Below are 14912 nucleotides of genomic sequence, written 5' to 3'. Positions count from 1 at the left end.
ACCTCCCTGCACTCTACCTGAGAATTCTTTTGCGGTTATACCTCAATGCCCACCCTGCTTTCCTCTCATTTAGTTCCTTGTCCCCTACCCTCCACCAGTGGAGGCAAATCATTTAGTCAACACGGCCTTGCTCTCAGGAATCCTACCTCCTAATCATTTTGCCTCTGCCTATCCCTCTCCCTCCCTGCTTTTAAATGCCTCCTAACTATCCATCTGTGACCTGTGATGAACGATGTTTTCAATTTCTCCCCCCGTCCACTCAACAACCTGGATCATAATTTTCTTTCTCCTGTTTGGTGTCCACAACATCCTTGTGTGCAGTACTTGGACATACTTTTACATGAACCACATGATATCAGAGTCATTGTGCTGGTACGCCATTTTTAACCAGATATAATATCAATGATATCACATAACTAACTGAAAATGGATTTTATTTTTATTCCACATTATATGCTGATGTGTTTTGCCAAAAAGCTAGCAGAAATAATTTTGCTGCCCATTAAACAGATCGTTATTAGAACTGAACAAAAGCAACACCTTTAAATCACTGTGGGGATTGTCATGCGATGGTCACCAGAGATGGAAGATTTTCTGTGTCGGTGATCTTTAATAAGGGAACTTGCTTGTATTTTCATGGGGGTTGATCTTGGCACCAGCTTTATTGTGATTATGCCAAGTGAAAGTGAAACAGGCATGGAAAGCAATGCTGATAATTTCCCAAAAGTGATGATCCCCTTTAAGATCAGTTTAATTGTAAGCAGGAATTTAGAATTAATTACCTGAGGCAATCCATTTGTTTATGATGCAATGGAGCCTTGCCATCAGAAGCCTGTCACTGGAACAAATCTTTCTCTTTGGTCCTGGTTACAAGCACCAGTAAAAAAAAAAAAATCATGTCTTATGAGTTTTAATTTCATAAAAGAAGTTTATTGAAATTATAATAATAAGGATCCACTATGTTCAGTCACATTATGAAATATGTACATTTCTAAATTGGTTGGATTTTTTAAACATCCATTCATCATCTGGTTTATTAACATGTATTTGTTCATTCTGAGACAGGTTGGAAGTACAGTGGGCTTCAAGTGCCAGAAAGGTTATCTTCTTCTTGGATCAACCACGCGCACATGTCTTGCCAATCTTACCTGGAGTGGCATTCAACCAGAATGCATTTGTAAGTCCATTTTTGGGTCTTGGTTAAATCTCAGCATTCAGTGGAATTTGTTGTAAGTTCACACTCTCTTGAATTAACAATTCACTATCAGGAAATGAAAAATAAGTTAGCTCACGCATCCTGCTGGTTGATGCAGTGTGTCCTCAGTTGGTGCTGAAATGTGTCAAAACATGAGCAATTCCTTATGCTTAGCACAGAACAAATTCAGCAGTTCACCCATTTCCATTCTTGAATCACTTCAGAAGGACCTTTTGATCCCCCCCTCTCCAAGAAAGTTTTTCATTTGCAGCTGAAAACAACAATAATGCACATACATGTCTTGTGAAATTCACTCTTGTGGTGCACGGAACAACATGAAGAAAACATGTTGATGACTGAAATGTGAGCTTCCTCTTGACCTGACACATTCTGCAGCAACATTGGCTCAGCAAGGAACTACATCTATACTCTCTCTCTTCTCTGCTATGAGGCTTGGTGTGGCTGATACTATTCTCATGCTTTCCTGCCACTTTGTTATAAAACTATAGGACAGGTTTTACACTGGGGTCTCTGCCATTTTCATATAAGGAGTGACACACAGCAAATGGCGGGACTAACATATGAGGAGAGATTGAGTCGGTTAGGATTATATTCTCTGGAGTTCAGAAGAATGAGGGGGGATTTCATAGAAACCTATAAAATTCTAACAGGACTAGACAGGGTAGATGCTGGAAGGATGTTCCCGATGGTGAGGGAGTCCAGAACCAAGGGTCACAGTCTGAGGATATGGGGTAGACTATTTAGGACTGAGATGAGGAGAAATATCTTCACCCAGAGAGTGGTGAGCCTGTGGAATTTGCTACCACATAAAGTTGAGGCCAAAACATTGTATGTTTTCAAGAAGGAGTTAGATATAGCTCTTGAGATGAAAGGGATCAAAAGATATGGGGAGAAAGCAGGAGCAGGCTGTTGAGTTGGATGCTCAGCCATGATCATGATGAATGGTGGAGCAGGCTCCTATTTTCTATGTTTCTATGTAAATCAGAAAGTGCCTCAAAGAGGAAGAATGAATAAGTGGGGGTTTGGGCTGATGTTCATGAATATTTTGCCTGAACATTGATTCCCTCGGAGTGTAAATTGGAATGTTTATACATGGGTCAGGTACCAGTGAGGCCATCCAATGGAAATGAGGCAGAAAGAACCTAATGCCTATTTTGCTCTGGCAATGCCAGGTGGGTGCCCAATCAACAGAAAGTCAAGGATAACTATGTCTAGCTCTGTTCCGATCAGAGGATCTCAGAATGAAAAGGCTGCAAGAAGATGGAACTGGGAAAAGGTATTTTGTACTTTTTTTAACCATTTACCAGGCACCATATTTGGAATCCAAATACATTGTTGTGCTGTTATTGGATAGGACAAAAAAGATCCATTCCCATTTCTAAAGTAGAGCAGAAGATGTATTTCCCTCCTACTTCCAGTCACTAGACCTGCCCAGGGCTGAGATTAGCCTGCATTGAGGGATTGGCTGAACTATTTAAAAAGCCTGAACCCAGAAATATAGAGACAGGTCATTTTCAGGCAGAGCACAGTTTGTGTACTTTACATGACTAATGGCCAGGTGAAAATAATTGAGGAGAATCAGGCCCAATTCCTTTTTAATGGAAAGCAAATTTTGTGGCCCTGTATTTTAGGAGATGACAATAGCAGCCAGTGTTCAACAAGTTAAATATGTAATGTTTTAGTATTGGTGTATCCTTATATCCATCGTCATGTACAGGAGGCAGTGACTGTTCCCGGTGCCCTGCTTGATAATTGCAAGTAAGTGTAGCTGAAATGGCTGATCAGAACACATATTTTAAAGCTCTGAAGTTCTATTTAAGTTACCACCTGAACCCAATAAACTGTACTTCATATACTGTCATTTTCTATTATGAGGTTTTCAGAATCATAAAATTACCTAAATTTGCTTTTCAGCACACCACTGCAAACAACCTGAGACTCCTCCTCATGTGACTGTAGGGTCCATCGATTTGCCTTCACTGGGATACACTTTGATATACACATGTCAGTCTGGCTTCTACCTTACTGGAGGGTCAGAGCATCGAACCTGTCGATCTGATGGAAGCTGGACAGGAAAACAGCCTCTCTGTTACGGTAAGCTGTTTACAAGGCCTGTTTGCTATACCTGTGGCTTGCCTACAAATAGAGAAGGAGAATAATGCCTGAATCTTAGAGGGGACCTCACTATTGATTGTGCCACTTGATCAAATAAATAATTATAATTAACACCCATTTGGATTTGTTTTTTATTTAAAATAAGTTCATTTAAGTGAATGTTAATTTCATTCGGGCAAGAGATTTGGCTGAAATGTTTACAATATATTGTGAGGGCGGTGAGATATTAACAGCTGAGATTCAGTTATACGTATTACTGCAGTGTTGTATATTAATTCTGTTCCCTCTCACTCTCAGGTTTAACTGGTGCCAGGGTAGAGTGATTTGCTTTTAACCTGATGCTATCAGAATATTGTAACTGGAGCCTAAATCCAGAGACTAGGCCTAACCCTCTCCCTGGGAGAAGTAGTCTTGCTCCACTTTACTTCAGCCAGATTGGCTCCTGGTTACTTCTTGCACCACCATGAACATAGTTGCATAACTGTCTCCTTCAATGGACAGTTCCTTGATATCCGTTTCTCTAAATGACATCATTCATGTTCACTGCTGAAACAAAAATATTCAAAAGAGGAAAAATTATTTTGAAAACCACTGAAAAAAATGATCATAAATCTTTCTAACTTTGATTGAATAGTATTGATGAGGAGATGCTCCCTTTATAATGTCCTGTTTCCCGATTAAAATAAAATGCACACAAAACGAATACAAAGACTGCCATTTAATCTGTAATTGAGTGCTTTTGCATTGATGAAACATTTTTTTATCCAATCATTTGTTGGTTCTGATAGTTTGTTTTATATTATGTTGGAACCATCAATTAGAGTGACAACACACAAAGTAACTGAGCAGATTATGAGTAATTTTATTTACGGAGCAAAATTATCATTGCAAAGAATCAAGAAAAATTTTTGCAAGTTGCTTGGAGTGGTGCACACAGAATGTAGCTGTGCTGGAGAAAGGAAGTGGAACTTTGTTTAAATGCAATGTCCATTCATTTCTGTGACTGGCTTTGAATCTTGTCAGCAATGATGATAGCAAACTCTTGTCTTAAAACTAGATATAAGGGTTCTAAGTTTGGTCCATTTTGACTCAATACCTCAGAATCTTCAGTATAAAACATCCAGTACCTCAGCACAAGTTGACCTTAACTGGTAGACTAATAAGGAGATGGTTATGCAGTGGTATTATCATTGGTCTAATAATGCAGAGGCCTAGGCTAATGCTCCGGGGACATGGGTTTGAATCCCACCATGGCAGCTGGTGGAATTTAAAATTCAATCAAATAAATCTGGAATTGAAAGCTAGTCTCGGTAATAGTGACCGTGACAACTATCATTGATTGTTGTAAAAATCCATCTAGTTCACTAATGACCTTTAGGGAAAGAAATCTGTTAGCCAGTCTGCCCTACGTGTGCCACCAGACCCACAGCAATGTGGTTGACTCTTAACTGCCCTCTGAAGTGGCCTAGCAAGCCACTCAGTTCAAAGAAAATTAAGGATGGGCAACAAACGCTGGCCTTGCCATTGATGCCCACCTCCCATTAAAGAATAACAAAAAAACTCATGTAAACATGATGTTGAATCCTGGTCACTGGTTCATTGGGACTTATGGATCAAAGTTGCAAGCTTGTTTTGGGATGGCTGAGTTGGTGCAATAGGCAGGGTTGACCAGCAGACAGTTCTTAGGTGGAACTCATTTTGTTTATTTACAAAGGTATTCAGCAGCTACACTTGTGTGCCTTCAACTCAAACCCTGTCTCCATACTTCTCCTTACTAACTCAGACTATTGACCACAGAGGTAGCCTGCGCTACTCTTCTATTGGTTATATAAGATCATGTGACCTTCCTTTCTCACACCCTTCTTAAAGGTATATTACACATTACATAAAACCATAATTACCACACATGACTACTGGGACTGGCTGAAATCAAAACTACAAATGATTGGATTAGCCAGTGGGAAATGGAGGATTTATTTTGTGAGGGTTTAAAGTGAACTAAAAACACAGAGGAAAAGGAAGTTTACCATGCACATAACAAGTGTTACATCCTCTGGGATTGCTTGACAATGATCCTGGATGCAGGAAGTGGAAAAATCTATAGCTGTTTGTGTTATTAACAGAATTAATGGTCATGAATTCGATGATGTGCAAAATCAGAAAGAATCATTTATCCCTCTGTGCCTGTTCCTTTTACAAACCATATAAAGTTCCCCTTATCAGAAACTATGGGCGGAATCGTCCCAGATTTGCATTAAGTGCGGTAGCGGATGGGAAAAAGAGCATTTTACCCGGTGGATGCAGTGGTGGCTTTTCACACTGTATCGTCCCAATCCAGCCTCATTAATCATGTATTCCCGGGAAACACGCTGTTTCGATGGCAGGCAGGCTCTCATTTGCCCGCCACACTGTCACCTCATCGCTCCCTCACACTAGGTGTCATATTTAAAGTGCAGCCCCATTCACACCTCTCAATGCTCCCAGCCCAGGACTGCTGCACAGAAAACATGGCCCCAAAACATAAGAAGATTGCAGCTCCCCGATAGAGAGATGCACCCCTGGAACGCATTTCAGACACTGTGGATGCCTGCTGTGATATCCTGTACTCCCACTCTGACCGCAGGAGGTCCAGCAATCTTACCATTCCAGCTTGGTAGGTAATGACAGTGGTGATCAGTGCCAATGCTGCACAGAAGATGTTGGTTATCCAATGCTGAAGGAGGATGAATGATCTCACCCGTGCCAGCAGGATAAGGCAACCATTTCATCACTCTAAACTCAAACGCTCAAGCCCATCACACATTCACTGGCATCTCACTCACTACCAGCTCAAGGGATATCACTACTCACTCTCTCACACACACCCTCACATCTCCATCTGGCCTCATCTCCTCTGGAGGCTGCCTCCTCAACCTTCACCATCTCGTGGCCACTTGCACAGATCAACATGTGCCCCCACACACCCTAGGATACCCCACTTTCCCAGTGCAGCCCTCACCCTGCAGCCGTTGAAAAGCTACCCTGAATTATGGTTGGTCTTGCATTTATAGATCTGCCCATGAGCCCTCTCTAAAAGTGATGTCTGTGGTGCTGTCTGTGAAGCCTGGTGCTGATAACTACAAGTGCTGCCAGAAGCAAGGGGGGCAAACAAAGTCCTGAGCGAAGTGCAGCTTGCCAGGTGCACGTCGCTTATGTATAGTTGTGACTGCACACCGACATGCTCAGATGATCCAGCGTGGGGAGATGATTCTAGTGAGTTGGGCTTATAATGATATGCAGATGTATTACAATGAAGTTCCTGACGTCCGATAGGAAACGCGACCCGCCATTGATGGGCAGAGCGGATGATTGCAAACTGGTGTCATGACGTCATGAAACTGATTTTTGGCCTTCTTGCCATATTGTCTGCTTTTGCCACCAAACACGCCCAACGCCAATGGGCATGGAAAATTCCAACCTATGAATCTTACATAAACATCTGAAGGAAAGTTCTGGCAAATTTCTCTATGAGCCCAACCCACCCATCCCCACAAGACAATTCAGCAAAACACCAGAATATCTCTTCACATCAACATCTCCATTATTCAAACCTGCCAGTTGCTTTGTACAGATAATGCTGCCATAGTCCCAGCAACACTGAACCACTGTGTTGCTCTGACTATTTGATCTCCCTTTTTGCAGCCTTCAGTTTCATTCTTACCAGATAATTATGCAGCTTCTTTTAGAAGGTAATGGATCTGGCATTAACCACTTTTTGCTGCAAATTTGTTTCCACATATTCACAATTCTGTGGGGACACTTCTAATCTCTTGTCTTGCTGGAGGCTTATTAATTTTCAACTTTGGTCGACCAGCATTTGTTTTGAGTTAACAGAGAATGCAGAAGTGGATATGTTAAAAGCAGATTAACTTTTCCATCGCACTTCAGGAATCTGAAAACTTATGTTTAGTGAACTTAGCAATTCACTAAAAAAGATGCCATCGTTGGGACAGTTTTCAAACTTTGTGCTCCCAAAGGGGAGTCTTGTCCACTGGAAACACATTTCCTAAATTCAAGCATGTGTCATTGCACATAGTTTAATGTTTCAGACAATCATGTCTGAATTGCACCATGTGCTGCCAAAGACAGGCCTCCCTGCTGAGAGCATGTGGTTGGAAAATTAGGTCTTATATACTCAGAGTCTGTTTTCCTGAGTCAAGTAGGCCTTGAGATAACTGGGATAAAATAGGCTGGAAAGATAGCAAAATGTTCTAAAACTAGATAGATTCAATGAATTTCATCAGTTTTCTCTACGTCTCAGTGTAAAACAGACATGATTACCAGTGAAAGAGAATTCATAAATTGTCCTGTATTCAGTGCTGTACAAATCTTTCATTTGTAACACCATCCACAAGTCAAATTTTTGAAAACCCTATCATTATTGTGCTTGAAAAGAAGCCATACGAGAAAAAAAAGGGGGGGGGGGTGCATTCAAATAGCATCCTAATGGCTTGAAATGACCAGAAAGTCTGGCAAGTTAAATCTCAGTATCAGAAAACAGCACAGGGCCATCTCAGAAAAGACGAGATTAATTGTCCCATTTTAAATTCTGAAGGCACTAATACCATGCCAATGTATTCAAAGGTTACCTTATTAGCCTTGCCTTCCTCCAGTCACCTTGAAATGGTAGAACACAAGGATGTCCCAAGGACGTGGAATATCAAAAATATATTTGATGTTGTAAAGGGCATCCTGCATGAACTTTGCAATAAGATTACATCTCTGCTTTATATTAGCCAAGCTTGATGGGCATACAGACAACTAAACAGCTTGACCCTATTCTGAGTGTGCTGATTACACTGGCCTGCAATGATCCACCCCGGTCAATTTATTTTGAAGCCACAAAAATGTTAAAATCAAAATGAATATTTGAGCTGCAGGTGGCACTGTGTCCGATTTCTTTGCTTCAGAGAATGTGGCACATTCTTATCTTCTGGCTCTGAACTCTGTTATTGTATGCATATAGAAAACAGTTTATCTTGTGCCACATAATTCATCAAAAATGAATAGTGTGTTTTTTAATGTAATACAATGCTAGTGCTCAAATAAAATTACACCTACAGTAATGGCTTGCATTCAGTTTATAAAGATGGGATTATCTACAGACCCTAAAAGTAATCAAGGATACCATAACAATTTTTTGTTTAAAGTTTATAGAATGTGTGCTGTACATTTAAGGCACCTGCCTAATTTTCCTCTATTGTTACGACCGGGATGGGAGCAGTGCACAGTTTATCTAGCCCCACTACTCTGCAGGTTTAAAAGTCTAATTCATTCACCAAAATGGTCAATTGTTCACCTTTAATAATGTTAGACCCAGAATAAAAGAGACTTTAACCAGGCTTCTTTCAATAAACTCAGAATGATTGATTTATTATTAAACAAACTTTTTTAAAAAAAAACAAGTTGCAAGAACTGGTTAATATATAATTGTACTCTGGAAGTATAATTATCTAAAATTCCCCAACACGCACAAACACACACTCACAAACAAGCAAAGCATAAACAGATAAGGTTTCTCTGTAGAGATGGACTTTAGGGGATAGGCATTATAAACTAAAGGATTAAGTTCACAGGATCTTGACACCTTCGATCTGGAGCTCCCTCGTGTAAAGACGTGCTGCTGGTCTTGGTGGATGTCTGGAGATTCTCACCAATGGAGCTTTGGCATGGCAGAAAACATAGCTGGGTCAATCCCTCTTGTCTCAGCCTCTCAGGTTTCCAAAAAATAGACAAGCTCCAGCGAGCTGAGGATTCTTAGCTGGATATTTCAGGCAAGGCAAGAAAGTGAGCTGGGCAGTTTTTACTTTCTCAGTTTAGTCCCAACTGAACTCAAAATCACAAGTCAGAAACTTAAAGCTCATCCCTGTCAGATGATTTCCAGTAACTCACTAGCTTTTTGCTTTTAAACCAATTTTATTTCCCATCAATTAAAGTAATTACAATGCAAACAAATGCACAGCTCTCCCCGCCCCTCCCCAGCACCCCACTCAAGTTCAATGGTGGTCAGGTGATTTCTTGGAAAAGGCATACTTGTTGACAGTTCCAAGGTGAACTTATGACCTTATTAATAAAATTCCAGGTCAGTATCTAAAGGTCCAAATAATGCAGTGCCCTTCCAAATTTTAAAAGAAAAATCCAGTTTGTGAAGATACGGTTTTTCCAATCCAATGTACCATGTAAGTACAGCAAGTAGAAAATATACCCTGTGGACTTATTCCTCAAAACTGAGGTTAACTGGTTAGTTTGCTCTCTAGTTCCACTGGCCCTTCAACAGAATAGCCTAAAGTTCCTCTCTAAGTTTTTCCTGAGTTTGCATCAGATTGAATTAATTTCCTTTATAAGACCTATCACATCCATTCTCAACCTGTTCACGTCCTGCCCTACTCCTTACCATATATCCACCTACCATGATCAAAGCAGCACTATGAAAATGTAGAACCATTGAACCGTAGAAAAATTACATCACTGAAAGAGGCCATTCAGCCCATCCTGTCTTTGTCAGCCAAAAAAGAATAAAATGAAAAACTAGCCGTCCATTCTCATCCCACCTTCCAGCACCTGGCCCGTAACCTTGCAGGTTACAGCACTTCAGGTACAGATCCAGGTACCTTTTCAAAAAGTAGAGGGTTTCTGCCTCCATCAACCAACCAGGCAGCCAATTCCAACACCACCCTCAAGGTACAGAAGTTTTTCCACATGTACCCTCTAATCCTTCTACCAATCACTTTAAATCTGTGCCCCCTGGTAGTTGGCCTCTTCGGTAAGGGAAACAGGTCTTTCCTGCCTACTCTATCTAGGTCCCTCATAATCTTGCACACCTCAATTAAGTCACCCTTCAAGCCTCCTCTGCTCTAAGGAAAACAACCCTACTCTATCTAATCTTGCCTCATAGTTGCAATTTTCAAGCCCTGGCAACATTTTTGTAAATCTCCTTTGTCCTCTCTCCAGAGCAATTATGTCCTTCCTGTAGTGCAGTGACCAGAACTGTACACAAAATTCCAGCTATAGCCTAACCAGCATTTTATACAGTTTCAGCACTATATCCATGCTTTTGTATTCTATAATCTCATCAAGTAAAGGAAAACACTTGATGGTTTCGGTGTGGGATGGCTGACCATGCATGATCTTGCACTGTTCAGCTCTTTAAATATGCATCCATGGGGAGCTCCCCAATTCTTGCCTTGGGGGCAGGCAGGAAGTCACTGTCCCCGCTGTCACCTCACTTCATGGGGTTGAAGGTCTGGGTGCCATATTTAAAGGGCGCCATATTTAAAAGGTACCCAGACAGCCTTCACTATCTCTTCCACCTTTACCTGGTCACTGCTCCACCCTTCTCCCTCTAGCCTTTCCTCCTTTCCTTGGTCATCCTCCACGCAACTTGCACTGCCCCCACCCAGTCTCAAGCATAGGCTGACAATTACAGACTCTCCTCAAAGAAGACAGTACTGCAGCAACTCACCGTTAATCATGGAAGAAGTCTACCTCTCCAGGCGCACGCCACTTATGTACAGTCATAAAAGTGAACATTCTAATTTCTCCCCTGTGGAGAATTTAATTTGGTGGTGGAGCTGTTTCCCCTGGTCTTTTTATACTGAGGGAGTCTGCCACAGGAGAAGCAGCCTTACCCCATCTCTTTCTTCTGAAACATCTCTCATCAAAGCTGAATTGTTTGTGATTTGAAAAACCCAGCAGAAGACCTCATTGCTGCAAACCAAGAGTTCTTAAACTCCGAATCAACACCACTGTCTTCAGTGAGAAACATCAAGAACACCAGCAACTGTGGACCAGGACCCTTCAGCTGTAAACAAGCATCTGGATACTCATTTAATTCTCTTTTACTTTGCTTGTTACTCCACCAAGTTTTTAATATCTGACACTCTGCAAAGTTTTACTTTTTTTGCACGCTTGGCGAATTGTGTGTCTGTTGTTTTTTGCATTAGTGGGTACTCGGACATACTTGTACATTTTAAACCTTTTGCTAAAACTTTCTGCATCTTTACCTGAATGGGTTTTAGCAATAAAACAAATGCTTCACTTGTTAACTTAAGGTATCTGGCGGGCTTATTTCCTGCACCAAGCTATAGACCGTTAAATATACATTAAATTGACAATATCATCTCCCTTTTAAATTCAAACTCTGTTATAACCAAATCCGGAGTGAGACAAAGAAAGGAGTTGGTTCACCCTTGTTGACTGGGTGGTAACAGTAGGCTGACAGTGGCAACCTTTCCCTTCTCATGCTTACTGAATTTGATCCTCAAGATTGTTGCCTTCAACCCTTTAATTTTTAAAAAATCACCCTCAACTCTCTTGCTGCCATGACGTGGAAATTGGAGCTTGAATTTGCCCTTCTCAGATCATCAAATGTGACATTGTCATTTAGGAAACCTGCAACTTGGTGAAATCTGTGCACCCTGTCAACAGGAAAATGTTGAAAGCATTGACTCTTGAAAGTATAGCCATTGTCACTTGCAGTGGCATATAATGGAGTCTGCCATATGAATGCTTTGCTGTGGTAAAGAAATAACTCATACCTATGTAGTATTTTTTTCATGACCTCAGGACCAAAGTGCTTTGCAGTTAATGAAGTAATTTTGGAGTACAGTCACTCGTTATAATGTAGGCAGGCAGAGCAACTAATTTGTGCAGAGCAAGTACCCACAAAAATGACCAGAAGTATGGTTTAGTGATGTTGTTTGAGGGATAAATGTTGATCAAGACACTCCCTTGTTCTTCAGATCGTTCCTTGGTAAGTATTGGGCAGAATCTTCTAAGGAGTGGCAATCACTGTTGGATTGCCACTCCGCTCCTATTTTTTTACACGGTGCTGGAGCTGCACACTTCTGGCCCGCACTTCCAAAATGGGCCGCTTCAGAAATGCAGAGCGCACCCGTTTTTGGGGTCCTTCTGCATAGGGGAGGATTGTGGAGGGAAGCCAAGTCACATCCGTTTTTTTTTTTACAGCACTAGCTGCTGTATCCTGGTAAGTCTTCATTCACTAACACAGTGATAAGTTTTGGGACGTTTAAATAGCTATTTGGTCTGTTGGTGAATCAGTGTGAGAAAATCGGTAGGGTGATAGAGTGGGCAGGGACCCAGTTGGATAGGATTGTAGAGTGGGCCGGGTGAGAAGGGCGGTAGGTGGCAGGGTGGTCAGGTCAGGGAGGTTCAGAACATCCAGGGGGGAATCAGGAGCTATCAGAGGGTCAGGGGGAGTCGGAGGATTGGGATAGGGAGTCAGAGGGTCAGTGTGGATTGGGAGGGTTGAGGGGCATTTCGGAGTGGTCAGGCAGCCAGGAAGGGAGCTGAACGCTCAGTGAGGGGGGCCAGTTCTGGGGGGAGCCAGTGGAGAGTCACGGTTGTGAGTGCTATAGTTAACAAGGAGTTGGAAATGGATTTTTTATGTCTAATATTTCCTGGGTAACTATTCGGGTAAGTAAATCAGAACCGTCTGAATTCTCCAACTCCAACTGAAAGTTGGAGACTTTTCAGAGGATTCCAGATACAGGGGAATTGCCTTTGAAAGTTGAAACTTCCCGGACAATTCCCATGGAATCCTTGCTTTGGGATAGCCAAGGGCTCCCCTGGCGCATCTTCCGGGTTATGACTACCTACTGGAAACCAGAAGATCTGGGATCATTATGTCCACCTGAAAGGGCTTAAACAACCTTGGTTTAACATTTCACTCTAAAATTACCATCTCTAGCAATGCAGCAATCCTGCGCTGGACCACTGAAGTGACAGCCTGTGCTAACGTCTCTGCAGGGGGACCTGAACCCATAACTTTCTGCTTCTAAAGCAAAGTGCTATCACTCAGTCAAACTGCCACCTAAGAAGTCCTTACAGTTTTAAGTCTGTTTTGTGAAGCAGAGGCGGTATTCAATTTTCTGGGATATGCACAAAGGTATACACGCCTGCGCTAATAATAGACGTGGCCTGGATGTCTCATAACTCTTTGCACCTACATTTTCCTCCCACTGTCCTAAAATTAAAATCTGCTTTACTTCAATTATTTAGTGTGTTCAGGACCTGCAAAGGGATATCCATCATTAAAGCTGGGGAAAATACAAAATGGGGGACTACCCAACAAAGCCAACTAACACATGTAACATCAAGGCTGCTAAATCAGCAGAACCTTGCTCAAAGATGTATCACTTTACATTGGAACCAATTTAATATTAATTCAAAATTCGAATGAGGCTGTTCATGGAGTCGGAGCTTCACAAAATTGGAACTATAATCTGCTGCTCAGATATTTGCTTTTCTTTAATCAGAAATTGATATCAATACACAACCATTTGGCACTGTGATTGCATAAAGAAGCAGGTGAAGACCAACCACTGACACAACTCATATGCAGGGTTCTGGCTCATATCAGTCCTTGCTTACATGTATGAATGAACTTCGGAACGTGATTTTTATTCATATTAATCCCTTTGCTCCTCATCGAGAGCTTGTAAATCTAGGACGCTCCTTCACTTTGTCAACTGTAGCATCAACAACCTGATTCTGGCAAGAAATTGACAATGTGATGCTGGCAATACAAAAAGCTGAGTAAGATTTATGTTTTCCTGTTTCTTGTATGTATTACTTTCAAAAATTTCATTGCAGTTCCACAGTAATCTGCTAGGTCCTAATCATCAATGATTTTCCCAATTGTTTTGCATCCCAAACTAGGTTTGCCTGGTCCCTTATTGAAGGAAGCAATGTTATCAAAATATCTACTTCTGAACACCAAGGGCAGAATTTTGCCCTTGGCCTGCGGGATCGGCAGGGGCGAACGAGAAGCTGAATGCTGCCCGCGATCGACAGCACACCGCAATTTCATGCTGGTGGGCCATTTAAGGCCCGCCCAATGAGATACACGAGCGGCAGCGCTGAGCGCAGAGTGCTGCCTGTGCGAGCAGTGGGGGTAGGAGGGCGAGCAGGCCGAGCATGAACTTCACGCATGCGCGTGAGAGGGCGCTGAGAAATCTCCCTGAGGCACGGAGTTGCCTCAGGAAGATGGAGAATATATTCAAAAAATTATTAAACAACAGAAATATTTAATAAAACATGCAGCGACACGTTTTTAATTAAAAATTAAAGTTTTTATTTGCTTTTGGAAACCTCATCCCACCTGTGGATGAGGGTTTCAAAAAAATGCAAAGGCCGCTTGGCCTTTTCGCCTGCCCAACAATGTTAGGTTGAACGGGCAGTGAAAAATTAATGACAACTGATAACTTAAAGGCCGTAATAGGCCTTTTAATTGTCAGCTGACGCGCACCCACTGACCGAACTACCGCGTGACTGCGCATTGACGTCGGCACGCTCGGACGACATCATCACGCAACATTTCATGTTCGGTCGGGTCGGGCGCACTCCCACCGGCTGAGTGAAAAATTCTGGCCCATGTTTCCTATTCTGATCTTGATGGGCACACGCAGAAGCACATCTTCTTCACATGCTGGGTTGGTGGGGGGGGGCGGGGGGGGAGCTTCCCCACCACTGACAAAGTGCCAACTAGCACAAAAAATAAGTCCTCCTAATAGGTGCCTTG

At 42.0% G+C, this 14912-nt stretch overlaps 1 protein-coding gene across 1 annotated transcript in view; it reads left to right on the top strand.

The window, feature by feature from the left end:
• csmd2 (CUB and Sushi multiple domains 2) overlaps positions 1-14912 on the top strand; it is a 736338-nt gene that overhangs the window by 683762 nt on the left and 37664 nt on the right. The window contains exons 58-59 of the mRNA XM_041212915.1: positions 1066-1177; positions 3131-3310. Of these exons, the coding sequence (XP_041068849.1) occupies positions 1066-1177; positions 3131-3310 (292 nt within the window). The remainder of the gene's footprint in view (positions 1-1065; positions 1178-3130; positions 3311-14912) is intronic.

The sequence above is a fragment of the Carcharodon carcharias genome, chromosome 19, assembly GCF_017639515.1.
Source record: "Carcharodon carcharias isolate sCarCar2 chromosome 19, sCarCar2.pri, whole genome shotgun sequence".
NCBI classification, from domain to species: domain Eukaryota; kingdom Metazoa; phylum Chordata; class Chondrichthyes; order Lamniformes; family Lamnidae; genus Carcharodon; species Carcharodon carcharias.
The sequence above is the reverse complement of the archived record's forward strand: the minus strand, read 5'-3'. Positions and strand labels throughout refer to the sequence as shown.